Source organism: Gordionus sp. m RMFG-2023, chromosome 1 (genome assembly GCF_954871325.1).
Source record: "Gordionus sp. m RMFG-2023 chromosome 1, tfGorSpeb1-WG-v2, whole genome shotgun sequence".
Taxonomy (NCBI): Eukaryota; Metazoa; Nematomorpha; class Gordioida; order Chordodea; family Parachordodidae; genus Gordionus; species Gordionus sp. m RMFG-2023.
The window spans coordinates 84,956,425-84,978,882 of record NC_088775.1 but is presented as its reverse complement, the minus strand read 5'-3'; the positions used below and the strand labels follow the sequence as shown (position 1 = coordinate 84,978,882).

Here is a 22,458-nt window from a genome sequence, read left to right as displayed (position 1 = left end):
AGTTCATCGAAGAAATGTATTCTTTCCTTTAAGTTTGGGGGTGTATAAATATTCAGAAGTATTGTTGGCTTAAAGGCCGTATTTAAGTAAAGGGCCGCCATCCTTTCAGAAATTGGGACAAATTTTATGATATATTTAAATAGATTGTTTTTTACTAGAAAGGCGGTACCCGACCATTTATTTATAGTAATACCCGAGTTTAGCAGAGACCGTTTCTCTCGTTTCCGAATAAATAGTTATTTCATTTTCCCTTTTATTTTATACTTGAGTAAAATTTTATTCTTAAATTTAAAATTTGTTTTTTATATAAAATTCTTTTTTGTATTTAACAACCAAACATTTTTCCTCTATTTTTTAACGTACTTACCCGAATTCTAGCGTATTGTCGGAATAGAGGTTTTAGTCCCAGATATATCAGCTCCCATTTCCATAAAACAAACTTATTCCCCAAACATGTTAGAAATTAAAGGTCCCTTAAATATATCTACGTATAATATAAACGGCTTACATAATAAAATATAAATTTTTATCAAACTACTCTCTCGAACGAGAATATTGACATAATCGCGTTACAGGAAACTCACCTAAGAAACGATATGAAAGCAGTGTTTAGGGATTTTTCTCTGCTAAACTCGGGTATTACTATAAATAAATGGTCGGGTACCGCCTTTCTAGTAAAAAACAATCTATTTAAATATATCATAAAATTTGTCCTAATTTCTGAAAGGATGGCGGCCCTTTACTTAAATACGGCCTTTAAGCCAACAATACTTCTGAATATTTATACACCCCCAAACTTAAAGGAAAGAATACATTTCTTCGATGAACTAGTAAACGTCATTGATACACTCCCAAAGAGATACAATATGATAATCCTAGGTGATTTTAATACCAAAATAGGAAAAGATGAGATGTATATAAAAAACAAAACTATTGGAAATTTTACGATGATTAGCCCAAATAGGTCGGACAGCCTTTCCCTACTTGAATTATGCAAAAATAATGGTCTGAAGATTGAAAATACTTTCTTCAAACACAAAAATCAACACATTTATACCTTTTATAGGAATAATTATTCCTCACAGATCGATTTTATCTTATCAAATATTCACAGTTGGTTCTTTGATGTTAAAGCAATGACCACCATTAATATTTCTGACCACAAAATGGTGGTAGGTTGCTTAATGATTAAAAGCGACCTATGGAGGAACAAAAACACAAGGTGTAATGCCACTGATAGGTTACCTAGACAATTAGATTTTAAAGATAATTTTAACCATCTAAAACTCCCACTAGTCAAGGACGCGATTTCTACCAGACTCTCATTGAATATTCAGCAATTCTTGCAAAGCAATCAAAATTCAACTTTAGAAAAATGTTGGAGTGATTTTAAATGTATCTTGCTGTCTACTTGTAAGGACTTCACGAATATTAGAGGCCCTCCCGTCAGTGATTGGGTTTCCCCGATTACGGCGTCTAAGATTGCTGAATTGAAATCTAAGAGTCACAGGGACAAGGATTTATGGAAACAAATTCAAAGACTCCTAAGATCAGATAGGCGCAAATATGTTGCTGAGAAGGCTAAGAAGATCGAAGTAGACATGAAGTGCAATAAATTGTACGATGCATACAAAAAATTAAAGCTTTTCTGCAAATCTTCGAACTTTAGAAGTCTCCCGAAACTGAAGATAAATAACAATATTATATGTGACCCCGAGGAGCAGATGAAGCTCTGGTTGGACCATTATTCGTATATGTTTAACTCTGAACATCTAGTTTCATTTACAGAGTGCGACCAAATTCCTCCTAGTTCAAATTTTACAACTGGGGAGATTAAGAGGGCTATCCTTAAACTAAGGAACAACAAAGCGACGGGACTGGATAACATTAAAGCGGAGCACTTAAAAGTCTCTCCTGATTACATTTCTGTGTTTTTACTTATGGTCTTCAACAAGATCTGGGCTTCTGGTGTCACTCCTAGAGAATGGAACTTATCCTTCATTTGCAACTTCCCTTAGGTTCCTAATCCTTCTACTTTTGACGACTATAGAGCGATTGCGCTGACATCTATCGCCTCTAAAGTATTCATGGTACTTCTAAGGAACCGTATATTAAATTCTACAAACCACCTGTTATCAAACAATATTTGTGCATATAGACCAGGCAGAAATATCCTGCAACCCATACTAGCATTAAAAATCACTCTACAGAAATGCTATAGATATAAGCTCCCTTTTCTATTCATCTTCGTAGATTTTAGGAAAGCTTTCGATTGCATAAAACACGAGGTTCTGTGGAAAATCCTAACAGATAGTGGTGTGGATGTAAATATAGTAAGAATCCTGAGTAACCACTATAGTTCATTGATGGCTACCTTTAAAGTAGAAAATATTCAATCTCCATCCTTCATGGTGCGGAAAGAAGTTAAGCAAGGATGCGTCTTATCTCCAATTCTATTCAACATCATTATGAACAAAATAATTGCGGATACGCTGGGAGCGTTTAATCTTTTAACTTTATCCAGTCGCGACAACCTAAACTTGAAACATCGTATAATCTCCTATGCTGACGACATAGTAATAATTACTAAATCTCTAGAGGAGGCCTCTTGTATTCTTGATATACTTAAAGCTTATAGTGGAGAGATAGGATTAACTATAAACATGAATAAAACAGTCGTTATGCCCTCTCCATGGGCAGAGACAAACCTGGTACGGACAACGGAATTATTGGGGATTAGATCGGTTAAGGAGTTTAAGTACCTTGGAGTAAATCTGGATAATAAAGGACACATAAAGAATGAGGTAGAATTAAGATTGAAACACGCGAAAGCAGTGTTTTACAAATATATTAAATTATGGATGATCAGGGAGATCTCGGTTAAGAGCAGACTACAAGTTTTCAACTCTATGATCATTCCTATTCTTCTATATGGAAGTGATACGTGGGATGTCAACAAGGCCCAGATAAAGAAGCTTCAGGTGTTTGTAAATAGATGTCTGAGACTTATTAATGGATATATATATCCTAGAGTCATTTCAAATGTAAGTCTATGGAGTTTATCCAAACATACTCCGGTAGCAGTCCAACTCAAAAAGAGAAGAGTTCAACTGTTTGCTCATATTATGAGGAACGCGGATAATAATTTAGCATTTGAGGCCCTTAGTTGGCTCTCGATATACAAAAACAAGAGCTACTACAAATACAAAACGTACTGGCTAAACAAAACCCTAACAGATATCGTAAAGATGAATATTAGCCTAACGCAATTCACCCAGATAAATAATAATAAAAACGCGATAAATAAACTGTTAAAAATAAAGGCCAATTACCTTATTGACCACTAACCTCCCCCCACGATAATACGTTGTGACTTTATCCATTCCTCCCTGTCCCCATCATTACTTCCTCCCTGTCCCCATCATCACTTCATCTATATATTTAAAGCCAATTTTTTTTTTCTCTACACTCTTCATGGACGATCATTCGATTTTATTTTCCTATACGTAAGTTCTGATACCTTATTTTCTTTTAATATTATTATATTAATACTATATGGTGTATATAAGTCAATCTATATTACCTTTTAGTATCTTTAGTATATATATGTAAAGATCTCTCTCAACGCAAATTAAAATAAAATTAAAATAGCCAATATTACCCTTCCTGTAACCAAAAAGTTTATTTAATCGGGCATGGGCTTTTATTTCTCTTTTTATTTCCCATGGGCGTTTAAGTAAGAGGTTTTGCTTCTTGCGCGCACAGGTAACCGCGGCCTGCCAATAAAACGTGGATGGTCCTCTTAATTATTTAATTAGTTCCCATCTTCTATCCCAATTAGATGGGTTTTTTCTTGAGAGAACCAAGCGTTGCTCTGTTGTATATATATATTTTGATATATATACGACATTATAGGGCTAGTGCGCTTAATTTCACGTATCACATAATTACAATCTTATTCATATATTTTTTTATACATTCTAAATGTTAATCTTTAAGATGAGTAAGCATCTAAAGTTGAATATCATTAATTGGATTTGAGGTAGAAGTGAAACTCTGGAAAAATCATCCTTATTGTTTTAGACAATCTCAGGAATTTTTACTTTTGGATTACTACAGATATTATTAAAGATTTCAAATATAATAGTCTAGATATTGATTAAACCCATCTAAGCCTAAAATATGGGACATAAAATAAGAGCGAAAAAAATCTGGGTTGTTTTAAAATTATTCCAAAATTGAAAGCTCTTATATTAAATCCGAGAATTATAGTCTTTAAATGAGGAGCACAAAGTGGCGGAAGGGGTTTGTAATTCTAATAAGATTTCTTTCATCTTCAACCACTTTCTGAGATTAGAGCAACAATATTGATAGTATAGGACTTTTGGCCTCCTTAACCATCCTAGTAAAGTTAATTGTTGACCATTTGCTCTTGATAATTCAAAGTTTAAGCTGTGAATCTGATCCGGTATCATCAATCTTTGCAATCAATCGATTCAAGGCTGCTATGGACTAGTTTCTCCGTTAGAAAATTCCTTCAAAAACCTTGTAGCTCTCCATAATGCTTTCCTTGCCTTCAAATTTTGTATTAAACTCAAGTCATCAACCACGAGAGGGACAATTTTTTTATATTATTATTTTATCGGAGATCTACAGAGATAAAAATTTTAGGGCACGAGCAGGATTTAAATTTCAAGCCCGTTATCGGCAACCCGACCCGGATATTTTGGTTGACACTTTATTTTGACTGTTACAAATGGAAAATCAAAAATATGAGGGGGAGTGATAAATATTGAATGCTTCCATTATCTGATTTTTACCAACTTTGAAATTGATATATTTTTCAAAATCGTCAGACCCGGATTTTTCAATTTTTAGTAATTTTAAAATTATAACATATTTTTGATCAGGGTTCTGAGGCAGTGTAAAATTTATTAAATTAAAATGGCCTTTAAAAAAAAAGTGACAAAATTTTATAATTAATTTTAATAAAAAAAAATATATTTGTTCGATTAGATTTTGCGAAAGAAAACCAAATAATATGTCTAACTTTTAATAAAATATATTTAAGAACTAATTGACAATTCGTGACAAAATACTTTTTGACATGTCCATATATAACTTCGCGTTATTAATTATGGATTCATCCGAATTTTAGGTGTCTTTTTTTAAAAATTATTATTATTTATTATTGTTTTTTTAGAAAACCAAATAATTTTAGAAAATTAGAAATTTTATAATGCATATTCACATATAATTCGTGAAGAAAACCGGGGGGCAAAGGTGAAATGGTTTTTTTTTTGAGAATAATCTGACTACTACACAGTTTAAACTGAACTGTATATTTTGGCCCAATTTAATTATTCGCCGATATCCAAAAATGTTTATCGAATTATTCGTAATTCGATATTATTCGATTCGATTTATGAAGAATATCGAATATGAATAAGGGAAATATATTATCTATCCAATAATTTTTTTATCCATTATTCTATTGAATGAATCGAAATTATTGGCATATTTTAAAATTAATAGTATATTATTAGAAAATAATTTTTAAGTATTTCTAATCCTTAAATTTTTCAAAATTATTCATAAACATTTCAAATTATTTTTTAATTATTTAACAGGTTCTTTGCGGAACTTTTAATTTTTTTTCTTCCCACAATCTATAAATCTCTTATTTTAAATTTTATTTTTATGGTTAAATTTTTGAATCGAATTGAATATTCACCGAATCGAATAATAATTATAATGTTTCTACCAATACGAATAAGGAATTATTTGATTCGCAAGTATTCGAATAAAGTAATTATTCGATCCGATAACATGAACCAAATACGAATAATACAAATATTTTGATTTGATTCATATTTTTTGAAGGAATAATTATATGTCATATCTCCATCCTAAAAACATACTTCATGAGACCACTAATTAATAATCGATTTATCAAACCTCTTCATTCTTGTTCGAAGTTCCCTTTTATATATAATGGATATTAAATGTATATTAATAATCTATATTATTATTATTGTTATATGATAATATTAACTCATACTATATATTTGTTACATTTTGAAGGTTTTTTACCAAATTTATCTTAATTAATCCTATCCTACTATTTACACTAGGCTCATAATCGAATTTAATTATTTAAAATTGACACATATTTTAATTAATATATATATATATATATACTATACCTAATGGATATATATCCAAAAAATATATTACATTATTAGAAACTTACACTTACATTTATATCGGATAAAAATGAAATTATTTTTATATTTTTTTTCCCTTATTATTACAAAAAATTCATTCTGAAAAAATTTTTTTTTAACAAATACATATAGTTATAGTTATAATAAGTTGACATAAAAATTAATAATAAATTTTAAGAATAAATTTCATTTCATCATAAATTATAAATATTTTTTTTTATATAAAGTAAAATTTTTTAGAAATTTGGTAGCTTTTTTTGTATTTTTTTTTTTGGGTGGATCAAAAAAAAAAAATTGATAGAGAAAAGATGTTTAAAATGAGAACGTGTAAATAATTTACCACCAAAGAATCTCATAAAATTGATTCGAGAAAATTAAAATTACTTGAAGAAAAAAAATATTAATTATGTTAAAATACCGATATTTAATAGTGTGCTTTTGTTTGATAACTTCCTCTGTTTCAGATCAGGATGAAAGAGCTGAGATCGCGAATAATCTCGAAGATTTCCCCATTTCAAAATTCGCACGTTTTTCTATGTTCTACCCAGTTCTTGAACCTGCTCAATCGCCTGGGAATCAATTCCAATTCAGTTCCAAGACATTTCAAGTTTCGAAGAATCCTAAGGACAAGAGGAGTAAAAATTTAACGGCTACGTCATACGAGGACGAAGAACTTGCCTATATTCATCCCGGTTATCAGGAAGTTACTAAAGGTTTAAATAATTGTCAGAAAATTTTACCGGAAAAAGAAATATTTTTTTAAGCCTAATTTTTTTAAAAAAAATGTCCAGAAAACTCGGGTATATTACATTTCGTGACATGTGTTGAAATAAACAATTTTAATTGAGGGTATCAAATTAGATTTTAATTTCTTTTTTAATGATTCTTCAAAGGAACATTTCCTGTAAATATTTTAAAAATTATAAGTTAAAGTATCATTGTAACCGCCTCAACTCAAGTAATGTTCAAGTGAAAGAAATTTTTTTAATTGGACGAAATACTTATTTAAAATTAAATTAAGTATCTGAAGTAGGTAAGGAGCATTAGGATTAGAAGGTTAGAGGTATATGGGTTAGGGTTTAGAATGGCGTTTTTTAAAAAAATTTAATTCTTTTTAATAACCTGTCAAGTTCTGACATGTTATTATAAATTTACGAATAGAAATTTAAATAAATCAGCTGTCCTAATGGAAATCTCATCGAGTTGAACCGCAATCAATTAGTCAAAAGCCAATTTCTTTTCATATCTTCAAATTCATGGATAATATCCATTTATTCATTTTCCGGATTATTGAAATATTTTTTTCTTACAAATTTTTAGATATTAGATAAAACATCATTTTATGAATTTGCATAAATATTGAGTAAATATTTATTTTTTATCTATTGTGACTCATAAATCACCCCATGTAATTTTGTGACTAAAAGAAATTGCAAGATATAATCTTAATTTTATAAAAATTAATCCGTTGAGCTATATCATACCCCGTTTCATGGTTATCGCGAATTCGCGTACACGAAATATGATATAAATAATGTAATAATTTTACATAAATTTTTGTATACTCCAGCGCAGATTCTCTCTAAACTGGGAATGAAGAGTTACATATTTTTTTTAAAATAAATAAATAGCTAGGAAATCCCTTCCCCCTCATCTCTATCACAAATTTGTTTGTTTTCATTAAATATCACTTTAAGCCAAAAAATCCCCCCCCCCCCTATTTAATCTCAAAAAAAAATTAGTTATACAAATTAGTTATTATAATTATAAGTTTTATTAAACATTGATTTTAGTATAATGCTTTTATACTATAATTTTATACATTGTATCCAAAAGTTAACAAATCAACTAAAATTTCGTCATTATTTTTATAAAAGAGTCTTGCCTATATGGCAATTAAAAGGTATCTTGATACAAAAAAATGATACAAAAAAGAGTATGTATACATGGCATATTGGATATGGTATCTATAGGAATTCGGAGTTTCTCAATTTTGTTCATCGTTTACTGACGGTTTAAATTTGAAAGAGAGAATTTGCCCGGAAATGCATTCCAGCTTGTGCAGAATATTTACCCTACAAATTTCAGACAATATTTATCATAAACATTTTGTGTATTTTCTAATTTATATGAAAAATCGATTATATAAATTGAATAAAAATGTTTTAAGCAAAATTATTGACAAAAATAATCAATTTATCCTAAAATTTGGGAAAGAATTTAGGAATTATGTAATTTTTTTTACAAAAAAACTGTTTTCTATCAATATCTTTTTGTTTGTTTGCTAATGTGAATGAACATTAAGCTAGATGTCAAATAATAACCAAAAATTAAAGATAAATCCAACTAATTATTATAAAAATAAATAGAAAAAAACGCTAATAATTTTTATGTCTGTTTTAAACTCTGCCTTTAAATAGTAAAAAAAAATGTAGAAGATAATAATCGTTTTTGATTGGTTAATAAATTGCCTGATTCTAACATCAATATTTTTTTTTTGTAAAAAAAGGTGAATGAATTATGAATTATTTTATATAAACAATTCTTTAACATCTATTTGTCATGTGGCGAAAGCTCAACAAATATCCTATTAAATACTAATCCACATCTCTTAAAATATGGCTGAATTCTCTAACTTTGTTTTAGTCCACAAATTCACTATCGAATTTAAATTTTTCCATGATTATAAGAGACCTGCAGGCAAGTCCGGCCCGGTTTTAATTTTTTCAAATATAACCGAGCCGTGCCTAAAAAATATTTTTTTTAGACGTATATTCATGAAATATTTTAAATCGCCATTATTAGCTATAAAAATTAATAATAAATAGAATATATTTTTTAAAAACATCCAGGCTTGTCGGAAAAAATAAATCCCGGGCTAGGTTTGGCAAAAAAATTTTTAAAAAAATATCCGGGCCGGGCCATGCAAATAGTAACTATGTAAGTAGGTCTCTGGTTATTATGGAATTATCTATCACATCTATATGATGATGTAATAAAATAACCCTAATGAGATTTTGTTGTAAATTTTAGGAAGAACATCAACTCTGTGTAATAAAAGATACAAAGTTTTTCGATATTTATCTTCTTTTTTTGTGAAATGAAATTATCATTTCTATTTTAAATTAAGTTGAGGTAATCAGAATTTGAGTAATTTATTCTATTCTGTTTAGAATTGTTTATATATATATGCGGTAAAATCATAGAATGATTTAGAACATATTAACACATTATATTATATGAAACATAATTTTAATTATTATATTTTTTAATTAGCTTTATACACTTCTCCTAATATATCATTTGACTTTTTAAAATATAATTAAATACTACTCCTTGATATTCTTTTTTTTAAATTAGTTTTTATACTCTTCTTGTTTGACTATAATTGCCGAAATATATTTTTCAAAAAAAAAAAGATATAAAAATTTTCAAACGAAATAAAACTATCTCTTTCTTAATCTTAAGATTAAATTTTAAGATTAAAATTTTATTTTTTTGTAATTTTGTTAATAAAACAATTCCATTTTTTTCCCCCAATAATGACATCAGAGAGATTTCTATCCAAATAAAAATGTAAAGATGTTATTTATAATTTCTTAATTTGGAACTTTACTCTAGTGATCTGCATGGGGCCTAATTTTTCAAGCCTGGTCCTAAATTTTTTTTAAAAAGTTTTGCCCAGCCCGGCCCGGCCCGAACTTATATAAATATAGAAATAAATTTTTATAATTACTCAAAATAAAAGATATATGTTATATGGAATCTAGTTTCTATATATAAAATCAAATATTTTTATTTTACATAAAAAAATTCAACATAAAATTAATAAATTTATATATATTTTAAAAATTTACACCGACCCGGCCCGAATTTTCTGAAAAAATAAATATAGACACGGCTCGAAGCCCTTTCGGGCCAGGCCAGGTACGGGCCGGACTTACTTTTGCAGATCTCCACTTTACTCACATAATAAAAGAGTGGTCCAAATAATTTTTTCGAATTATTGAAATTTAATAATTTCGAATTAATGTTATTTTAATATTTTTTTTTCAATTTTTTGAAATTAACAAAATTTATAAAGTTGAGAAATTTTATCTAAAATTATAAAAATTAATTTCTATATTTAAATAAATTCGGGACGGGCCTTCCCGGTAAATTTTTTTAAAAAAAAAATCGGGTTCGGGCCGGGCCGACAAAGCCTTCTAAAAAAATTTCGGGCCGGACCGGCTAAACCTTTTTAAAAAAATTTCGGGCGGGCCAGACTTGAAAAATTAGATCCGATGCAGATAACTAGTTTTTATTATATTCCTCTATTAGATATTTATTTATTTATTTTCTTCATTTTTCTTTCGGATAATTGCAATATTTGCTTTTTCTATATATAATAAAATTAGGGTAAAAATTAATGATTGATGAATTGTTGATCTTGATAAGTCATCACTATGAACACCATTATTACTACTGGAAGCTAAAGATTAAAAAGATGATATTTAAGATCTTAGCACTAATTCTTACGGAAATATGCCCCCCCCCAAGACAATCCGGGAATATCGTATACGTTAGAGATCGGCAGGAAGTGAATGACTTATAAGATTCATATAGGTTGTTTTTTTTGGTTGCGGATAAAATATACGCAGACAACTATACTTTAAAAAAAAGTTATGTTATATCATAAATTAGACACATTTCTTTATAATGCATTACATTCTTAATTTTCAAAATCAAATAGGAAATCTCTATAATTGAAAAATATTTTTTTTAGATTTCGTAATCATTTCAGTAGATTTTGCAATCATTATATAATGGAGAATATTTAAAAAATTACAGATCTTTTTTTTGTAAAATGACAAATCTCACTTCCATCGGACGTATTATGGATGATACCTAGTGTTGTTAAACTGGCATGATTGAGATTTTAGCCTAATAGTTTTATTTATAGGCCTCAAGATTTGGCAAAATAGAAGAAATCTTTCTACCTCTTAATCATGCCGTTTTTAATCGACTCAAATTGTGCATTTAACAACACTAGGGGAGACCCTTAGATATTTCAAAGGCCACCTAATGATTATTTTTTTATAAAATTGAAAGCAATATTTTGTACATAAGGAAGTTGCTGAATCCAGAGTTTGATCTCAAAAGATTTTTTTTAAAGAAAGGAAGATTATTTTGAAAATGTTCAAATTTTACCTAAATTTTAAAAAAAATTTATAAGTAAATAAAATTTGTGATTTTAATGCATAAAAAAATCTATTATGAATTTCACAAATATTTTATGAAAAATTATTTTGATCTTTAAAAAAATCCTCAATCTTTCTGATCATCAATTTGGGGAAAAAAATTTATAAACGCTTTTATGAAGACTTTTGTTAAATCCTGCTCCATTCTTTAAAATAATACAATCAGTCTTCGTGGCATCATGAAATTTGATTTTCTAAAATAATTTTAATTTAACAAAAAAACAGTTTATTAGAATCTGCTGTTGTCTTCCAAAATTATGAATACTGGATATTATTAATGCTAAGTAAAATTCCAGATATGTCACTGACTTATAAAATCATTTAATCGAGAGTTGAATGATACCTTGATACTACTAAAAAAAATTATTTATCAAATATAACCAATTGAATTTTAAAATTAAATGGATTTGTATTCTATATAAGTGTATACATAGTATATACTATATAATATAAAGAGAATTACAAAAACAAGATTAAAAAAATAAATGTAATTTCTTAAGAATAACTTGGCTTGGTTATATCGTAGGAATGATATTAATGTAATTAAATTTCAAAATTTTATTCGATTTATGTTATGACTTTTCCTTTTGACACATTTTTTGAAATAAAAATAAGTCACATATATATATATATATAAAGGAAATAAATTAACTCATTATTATGTAAGAATGATATTTATTTTATATTAAATAAACATCCTTTCAAATTTAATTTGCTGAGTTTCTCTATTTATTAGGAAATCGAATAGTGATAAAATAATTCACACAATATATAGTGACACAATTTTGTCAAAATTTTTATTAATAACGCCAAGCAAATTTTTAAGGAAAAGAGTATTTCTTATTCTTTTTGCGATTTTTTGAAAGAAAATTAGTAGTTCCATTCTAATTGGTTATCAGCATTTGGGAGTAATTTTTTTAAGCCCGACTTGGTCCAAAACTTTTACAAAAAAAAAGTGTCTACCCGACCCCTAACGAATTTTTTTTAAATCTCGGAAAAAGCCAGAACTGAAATAAAATCAAAAATTATTTGTCCGCCCACCAGAAATTATTTAAATAAAGATTCGATTTTTTTAAGTTTTAGACTTCTGTAAGGAGATAGTGGTTTGAAAATATTTTTCTGGAGTATGGAAGGGGAGGGGGTATAAATCTGTTGCCAAAACGCATTTCTAGAATTGACTATTTCCCTAACACGTAGTTCACTGAAGGCAAGTATGCTAGACCTCTTGTTGTCGGACTAGTTACTCTGGCATTAGTGTAACTACTTGAAGAAAAACTTCTTCGAGTTGAGAGAACTGTAAGAGAAAGGGGAGAATTAATTTGTTTTATCATATAAATTTGTGTCACACACTGACCCCCTCTCCCCTAAGTCATCAGTTTTATTTCATGGAGAGTTATGGGTTGGCTCTACTGTTAATAGCAAATTTGTTTCCGCCAATAAAATGAAAATCTGGCAAGATAGATCCAATCAAGACACAGATATTGTTTAGGATTAGTTTATCTTTAAAAAATGGGTGTAAAATTTTATATAACATTGTTTAATAAATTGCTATCATGTTTTTACTTGCTGCACTGCTTTGTAGATAGTCAATTTTATACTAATCCCTAGTTAACAATTATAATCACACACTCGTTATCAGATAAAAAAATTTCAAATATATTACGTGATTTTTAATGAATATATATATATAGTACATTATGCATCTTCAAGCTTTCTTATTAGGAGAAAAATTGATATATTTATTAATGAATGAATAACATTAATATTTATAATTTTTTGTAATGATGATGACATTATGATTTATGAATATCCAAAATTCTTTGGATTTGATAGTGGTATTTTTCTGGTATTTATTAATAAAAGGAATTATAAATTATTGAAAATTGTCTCCTTTTTTATTCCCTCGATATAAAATTTTTTTTTATTATTTTAAAGTAAAAAAAAACTCGAATTGATTTTGAAACTGCTATTTAATGTATTGATTATCTTACGAATTATATATCTTGTTATCGAATACAAGTGTGAGATTGCGAGGAAGAAAGGAAAGGAAGGCGTGGGAGGTAAATAGGGAAGCGTCTCTAAATTAGTACTTAACCTGCATTCACAGCTATCGCGAATTCGCGGCGAAGCATACGAAAACACAGCATATTTTGTATACTTCCTTGCGAATTCGCGCTAACTGTGAATGCAGGATTAGTTCAGCTTTGTTATATCATAATACCCGTCAGAATTAAATTTATTAGTATTATATTCCATAACTAGTTTTAAAAAAAATTTATTATCTGCCTAACTCCTCACACGCTGATCTTGAAGGTGATTAATATAAAACAATTTTTGACAAAAAAACATTCAATTTAATCTCGAAATTTCGGGAATATTTCCTTTTTAGATGTCATATGAATTAAATTATTTTATAAATTTGTTAAAGGTTAAAAAAAATAAAATAATATGAGGCCATAAATATCATTATATATTTTTTTAAGGTAGATATAAATCAAAGGAGATGGAATACTTAATTTATCCTCAAATCAATTATTTTAATGTTATATTATAATGTTGCTCAATTACGACACTAATTACCCCGTCCGAATTACCCCGTTGAAATTTAGGAATTAACTCGATCATATTTGCCTGTCCAAGATGCATTCCTGAAATTAGTGACCAATTGAAATTATATAACATTAATTCACAAATCCTTAGAGAAAATTTAGGCTAGGACGGAATATAAACTAAAAAGGACGCCCACGGATGTTGAAAAAGTTGAACATGTAAAATACTATTTAGAAGTGCTGGTTTTCGAAAAATTTTTAAAAAATAAAATTTTATGAAGACCTCCGTAAAATACATTTACATGCCCGCATTAGAAGCGAAAACGTTTCTCGATTATGGATAGGTTTTCTTTTTTATGTGGCTTCATTTTAGAGGTTATATTTTTTTAAATCATTTTAGTGTTGTTAAACGGCTAACTCAGTATCTTATCCAAAAATGTATTACATAACCCTGACGATTTTCCCCATAGATGGCACAAAGGTTTGGACATCTATTAGCGAAATTTCAAGACTTAGGCAACATTTTTTATGGCTAAAATCTTTAGTTGACCGCTTTTAAAAATTGACTCTAATAGAGCCGTTTAACAACACCAATTTGGAATATATAAAATAAGAATTTTTTTTTGGATATATATATATAATATATATATTTTAATGATTTCAATTTAAATTGGAGATATAAATTTTATTATTATATAATATAATTTTTTCTTCTTTCTTTCATTAATAATTCGATAAACCGTGATGTTTAATGTAAAATAAAACAAAACACACATTATAATAATTTCTGAATTAATCGGATGGTGATAGCCATAAAAAATTATTTAAATTTCCATGGCAATTTATATATTTTTTTATATATAAATATAATTAATTTTGATTATTACTATTATGCAAAAAAAAAATATCTTAAATTGATTCTGATTGATTAAATTTTTTTTTTAAAAAAATACACATTAAATTTGATGGGGAAAAAAATCGGAAGGAAATTTACCACTTTTTATGGCGGGTGTTCTGTAAATTAAAATATTTTTTAACCTGAATTTGTCATTTTTGAAACTAAGCCCTACCCTTTATTTTTAGTCCGCTCGGCCGTGCGGTTTTCCTATTTTTAAGAAGCCCGAGCCTAAATTTGGGCCACGCTTCATTATTTTTGTATAAGGACAAATGGTCTTGAAAATGAGACGTATGGAAGATTCTATTTACTTGAAAAGAGTATGTTCAGTTATATTTATGAATCTAGGAATATAATTCCCCGGAAACAAAACCCCCGTTTTTTAAGATATTAAAAATTACAAAATTATTAAAATAGGAGGAAAAAAAAAATTCCCCTTATAAATATAACAACGAAATAAAAATCCTCAAATAAAATATTTAAAAATTTTGAGATAATCAATTTCGGGGAATTATTTCTTATAGATGGCACAAAGGTTTAAACATCTATTTGCCTCGAGGCTTATATAACATTATTTTGGCAAAAAATCTTAATCGGCCGTTTTTAAAAATAGACCCGATTAGGACTTCTTTTCAACCTTAGCACAGCCTACTAGATTATTATAATATTATTTTTTTCTTTTTAAAATTAGATTACAAATAAAAAAAAATATTAAAAATTTTGTCATATATATTTTCATATGATTTATATTATAATATTCTTGAATATTTTAACTAACCTGTAGATATACAGGCCATACTCTTAAGAGACTTTTAGACCAGAAGGTGACTGGTCATTTAGAAACATCTCACATTATTAATAAGAATTTTGAGACTATTGATAAATAGTACTCTTAATTTAGAAGTTCCATTCATGATTCAGTGGTTAATAAAATTTACATTCTACTGGTCATTTTAATTTATGAAGAATTAATAACAATAGATCCACTAAATAAGTATTAATAACAATAGATCCACTAAATTAAAAATTGTATTCATCCCATAATTAATATATTAAAAAATAAAAGAAGTGATAATTCTTTTGATATGATAAGAATTAAGACTTTAGAAACTTATATAAAAATTTAATTTCATATCTCAAAAATCATCAAGGGTACGTAAAACACGTACAAACCTTCATGATTTTTTAGTCGATACCAAATTGCAATTTGATTGTGTAAAGGACTTCAAATGGAGTTCCTTAAATAAGAATTATTATAAAATTATTGATTATTTATGTAAGTCGTTTTTTAAAAGATTTACACAAAATGATTATAATCTTCTATCATGTTTTAATACATTATTCCATCTTGACCCTGATTATTTTATATCAGATAAAATGCCCCCATTAGAATCAATATCAAACTTAAATATAGAAACGTGGCATCATGAAATGAAAATATCAAAAGAACTATGAGCTTTCAGAAGTTAAAAAAATAATAATTTTGAAAATATCGTAAATATCGTGTATAAAAAAACACAATTTTGCATTTAATGAATTGTATAAATGTTTGTGAGGTCTCATTCTCCGAACTAAAGAGAGTTCTATCTAGCACTTACGACGTAATTTTTTTTTTGATATTAATGGCTTATGGAAAAAATACGGAATTTAGCTTTTAATTCATTTATGTTAACGAATTTTTAATAAAAATAGCAAAAAAATTTATATGAGTATTTCAAAAAAGCATTGACCCTCCTAAGTAGTGTTGTTTAGGCTCGATTTTAGCCGATTTTTAAAAACGGCTCGATTTTAGCCGATTTTTAAAAACGGCTAACTCAATATTTTATCTAGAATAATATTACGCAAGACTTAAGATTTTGCTCATAGATGGCACAAACGGTTTAGACATCAATTAGCGAAATCTCCAGGCTTAGGCAATATTTTTCTGGCTAAAATATTTAATTAGCCGTTTTTAAAAAAATCGGCTCAAAACGAGCCTTTTAACAACACTATTCCTAAGTAAACAGTTGCCCTCCCCTTAACTGGTGGCTACAGCCCTGCATAGCATATAGCAGCGACATTTATTTTATTTTTTCATTTAAAAAAGAAAATTGTATGTCTATTTTTTTTTTAACAATTATTACCATTTTTAAAAATGGGATAATTATTTCTTTTCGCTATCACGAAATTATTAATGACCCTTATATGCTCAAAACTTTGCAGGAGTCATTTCAATTTACTTGCTTTTTCCAAAAAAAATATTCGCTAAAATTATACTTTTTTAAAAAAAATATTTTATATGATATAAAAATCTTCATAAAAAATATAACCATTATAAATATATTGCATTTATATTAATAATACTATTAAAATATTATATGAAATCGATTTATGAAAATAGATAAATAATTCGAAAAAATATATAAATAATTTATTATCATCATTATATAGTTATATAAAAAAAAAAACTTTCCCGTTACCCCTCAATTTTCATTTCAACCATTAATTAGTAGACGTTTAAATATTAATTTCATTATTAGTGTGTGAAAAATAATAATTACCATATAAAATTATTAGGGTGTAACTTATTAAACTATCACGAAATATATCACAAAATTTTTAATACACTTATCTAATATAGTCCTGAGTTACAAAAATGCGCCTGGGCGCTGTAGATATATTGCTGATATTTAGCTTCCATATTTAGCTAATAGTGTCCAAACCTTTTCAGCTATCTATGAGCAAAATCTCCAGGCTCACATTTATTTTGGTTATAAACTTAATCGGGCCGGTTTTAAAAATCGACTCGAATCTGGCTTTTTAACATTACTAACCGTCTAAATCAATAACGTGTATTAAAAATGATAGAAATCTGTTTTATTGAACGGCGACTGATAGATCTCATAAGTAAAATAAAGTGAGGGTACTGAGAGGAATGAAATAAATAAAAAAAATATTATTTAAGAAGAATGATTTTATGGACTCATTTGATTTGGCTAAGAATAAATAGTTCCAAATTTTTTAAACACCTTGTCCCATATTGCCAAAAAAATTCTATCCTCGCCATTGGACTTCTGAAGAACGATGTTTGAATTGAAATTAAAAAAATATTTTGAGGTCCTTTTAATTTTTCAAAATAGGAATTACCCTCACCATTAGTATTTCTGTTTCGCTTCTGTAAATTTTTGACTAGAAATCAAAAATATACCCATAAAAAACGAAATTTATAATTAATTTATATAATAATATATAAATCAAAAATATATTGCCAGAAACGAAATTTATAATTAATTTATTATATTAATATAAAATTCAAGGCTATATATTTTTCAAAATACAATTTATTAGATATTGATCATCGTGTATTTCTTCTCTCCGTTTAATGGCGATTTCCAGGTTTACCCAGGTTGGCCAGTTTTCCCTCTGATTTAATCTTTAGGAAATTTATTGACACTGTACGTCTACCTACCGAGAGGGGTTTAACTCAGCGGTTTCTATAAACATAATTGATCTAATGGCAGAAAAAATTATTACTCAGTTTTCACTTACATGTCAATCATTACGATAATAACTCAACTTAAAGATAGTTCAATTGAAGATTTTTTTTTTAATTGGATGAAACATTTTTAAAATTAAACAAGTATCTAAAGTAAGGAGTATGAATAATGGTTAAAATGATATGGGTTAGGGTTAATTTAAGATTTGATAGATATGTATGTAGGATTAAGATATATTAAAAATTATTATTAATAAAGATTAAATAATTTATATCTGTCAAATCTTGCAGGTCATTTGATTATAATTAGAAGAATAGAATTTTAAATAAGTCAGCTGTTTACATAAAACCTCATAAAAGGGTCAATAGTAATATTATTAAGCTAGTTAAATTTTCATGAAAAAGTAACTGTAAATAGTTACTTTTGAAAAAATTCGACTTGCAATATTTATTTGGAATGTCAAGACAAAGTGTTACTTTTTAAGATTTGTAAAACATTTATATATCATTCATTATCTTTAGATGATTTCTCAAATCTAAAATCACTGTTTATTAAATATAATATCTCACTTGTATGCTCAGGAAAACTTATATTATGTGAAAAAAAAATGAACACTTTTGACAACAATTAAAAGCAGATATAAAACGTATTTTTCCCAATTTTTTAGACGCAAAGCACTTAAATATTATATTCTGTTATTTATATACTTTTTTCGATTCAAATATTATTATTACTATGATATATATATTTTTTTAGTGTTCTTAATATATTACATTCTTTTTTATTTTTTTGCAGTGCATTTCTATTTTAAAATTTTTTATTTTCATTAGATTCATTTGATTAACATTTGTGAATCGCAAAATTATTTTGTAAGTAAAAAATAAATTTAAAAAATGAGTTAATAATCATCTGAAACGTACTTTTCAAAAGTAACTTTTATAAAGACACTTATTGATAGGAATGATTTTATTAAAATTATTTCTGATTAATTACAGGTTATTATTATATATATCGGGGAGAGGGGCTCAAATATACGGCATTTAGAAAATAACATTAGTAAAATTAAAACCGTTCAAAGGATTTGCATGAAATAATGAATATAATATTATATATTTTGCAAAAATATAATTTAAGTGATGTGAATTTTCTTTTAAATATTTAGTTCGTTTCCTATTGTATATATAAATAGCGTTAAGCCTACTGACCCATCTTATTTTTTAAACTTCTGTTTAAAACAGTTTATTCAGATCTTGAACTAGGACACCCTATTCCGTTTCATTTTAAATGTGGACTAAATTTAAATAACCATTTTAAAAAAAATTGTTTTGATAAAGCTATGTAGTCGACTATTTAGAAATAATACAAGTCAAAGTTAAGACACTGCTTAATAAAAACTAATTTTATTTTTAAAAAAGTAGCGAGCACCATTTTGTTTTAAAATATGCATTATGGATTTATAAAATATTAGATTTCACATTCAAAATTTGGACCATATCTATATTTCGTTTAATGGTTTTTTTTAAGAAAATATTTTTTATAAAATGTAAATTAGGTATAGCATTAAAAAAAAATTTTTATATAGAAAATAACTTCCAATGCCTTCAATGCACTTCCCTCAAAAATCCAGGCTGCGCCGCTGGTCAATTACCTCCTTCTGCATGCAGCGATCGTATAATAAACGCGAGTTATTGCTTCACTTACACAATCAAAATGCCAAACATAGGTTTTCAAATTATTTCATACCGCATATTTAATTTTTCGTTTTATAGCATTTTTGAATTCTTAGCTGGGTCTACTTAATTTCTCTATAGTATCTAAAGAACTTCTGAACACTGGGACATTCAATTTTAGTTTGGTTTAACTATTTGGTGGCATTGTTATTTTATTCTCGTTTTGCTTTTTAAGTCGATAAAGCCGTCCTAAGACACGGCATTAATAGTTATTTTATATTAATTAGTACTTCGATTTTTGCTTATCTAATATCCCATCATTTTTGGTTAGTTGTAAGAATTCCTCTAATAAAATTTTCGTTAAAAAATACTTCATCCAAACATCTCCTATTGCAATTACTTTATGGAATCAAACATCCGTCTCAGCGCTCAACCCCCCCTCCATTTTACATATGTATATCAGAAATAAGTATACTTAATAAAATAGGATATTAGTATAAAAAATGTATTGTAATTAGACCAGATAATACACTACCGGCTCTAGCGTCTTACATATTTATTAGTAGAAAGAGTAAATCAATACAATTGGCAAGTCAATATTTATTGATGGATTGTCAAATGTTCATAATTTACTTGCGTAATGTTTGCAGTGTGCAAATATACTATCTAAAGTTAGAGATGGTATTATTCTTGGTAAATTAATATCATAGCCCAGTCACACTTATCGGAATATATTTTTTTAAATGACTTGTCACCTTAAATACAGAATAAGCTAATGTGAAAAGGAGGTTTAATAATTATTAGATTTTATTCAATTAGATCGTTTAGTATTTTATGAATAATAACGACATTTATACGTCAAAAAATATTGTTTTCATTATTCGATCGAATTTCTTAACATTTATTATTCCAAAATATTTGAAATCATTTGTAGATATTTAAAGCTATTCATAAATATTGAACTATTTTTCTAGAAGAACTTTTTATTTTATTTCTATATTTTATTAAATCATTTTTTTTGTTATTATAATAATTCTTTTTCCCTCTTTAAAAAAAAAATTTTAAAACATTTAATTTTTGAATCGAATTAGGAATACGAATAAAGAATTTTGGATTCAAAAGAATAATAGAAATATTCTATTCGTATTTTTGTGCCGACGCCAAAATGCTTTCTATACATTAGAATTTTAAAATAATTGGCCTGGTCCAGGCTTACTATAACAGAACTTTATCTCATTTATAATTTACAATGTTAGGTGTGATTATATTCAGGGATTGCACGCCTTTCAAAATCGTAGACTCCTGTCTACCCCAATACATAGAAGGGAGGAAAGTAGATTTATGCTTCTGGACATGCCCCGAATCCGCCTGCAACAATATACCGGTGCAAAAGTTGATCAACACTTACATGAATGGAGCACATCGTTCTAAATCAAGCCGATATCTCGTGATTATGCTGATAGCAGCTTTTATGTGGTGCCGTTTTCGGTAGCGTTGTTAAAAGCCTCGATATAACCGATTTTTTGAAAAAGGCTAATCAAAATTTTACCCACCAATTTATCAAAGTCTCGAGATTTTTGCTAATATGTAGCTGAAATGTTTGGCCCTCCTTTGGCGAAATTTCGAGGCTTAGATACTGCTATTTTGGCTAAAATCATGATTTGGCCGTTTTTTAAAAATAGGGTAAATTGAGGTTTTTAAACAATACTAGTTTTCAGGGACAGAACAGGATTTGAAAATAAAAATTTTAAAATGAAATTCTAAAAAAAACTAAAAATAATTTTTTGACATCCCAAAGCCCTAAACACCCCTTGTCAAATCTAATTTTTTTTTAAAGAATTTTATATACGTATTTTAATTAATTTGTGATTTTATACATTTCAAAGCTGTGTTGCCCAAAACATCAAAAAAATTTGTATATCAAATCTATCATAACTTTAGCCAAAAAACGATACCTTTTTTTAAAAAATATAAAAATAACAATATGATCATTACTTATTGTGAAATTTTCAAAACTTTATCATTAGGTTTCCTTAAAAAATTATTTAAACCTTTTGAAATAGGCTTTGGACAAAGAAAAAAAAATGTAAGCCCTTTACACTTAAAAGTAGTGTTGTCAAATGGCTCGTTTTGAGCTGATTTTTAAAAACGGCTAATTCATTATTTCATCCAGAAAAATTATGCAAACCTGAAGATTTTGTTCATAGAAAAAAAAACAAAGATCTAGACATATATTATTGAAGATCTCGAGGCTTAGACAATATTTTTCTGGCGAAAATATTGAGTTAGTCGTTTTTAAAAATCGGCTCAAAACGAGCCGTTTAACAACACTACTTAAAAGTAACCCTCGAATTAATTTTAATATTTTAAAAGAAATACTAAAGCAAGATAGACAATTTAT

General features: G+C 27.4%; 2 protein-coding genes across 2 annotated transcripts; both read left to right on the top strand.

Annotated features, from left to right (window-relative positions):
- Positions 1 to 728: 728 nt before the first annotated feature.
- LOC135930855 (uncharacterized) lies at positions 729 to 2,018 on the top strand. Its single transcript, XM_065467650.1, has one exon. The coding sequence runs from the start codon at positions 729 to 731 to the stop codon at positions 2,016 to 2,018; it is 1,290 nt and encodes a 429-aa protein (XP_065323722.1).
- A 4,563-nt stretch (positions 2,019 to 6,581) lies between these two features.
- Positions 6,582 to 22,001, top strand: LOC135922212 (uncharacterized). Its single transcript, XM_065456628.1, has 3 exons — positions 6,582 to 6,940; positions 19,970 to 20,110; positions 21,314 to 22,001. Exons 1-3 carry the CDS (start codon positions 6,634 to 6,636, stop codon positions 21,547 to 21,549), a joined length of 684 nt encoding a protein of 227 aa, XP_065312700.1. The 5' UTR covers positions 6,582 to 6,633; the 3' UTR covers positions 21,550 to 22,001.
- Positions 22,002 to 22,458: the final 457 nt, after the last annotated feature.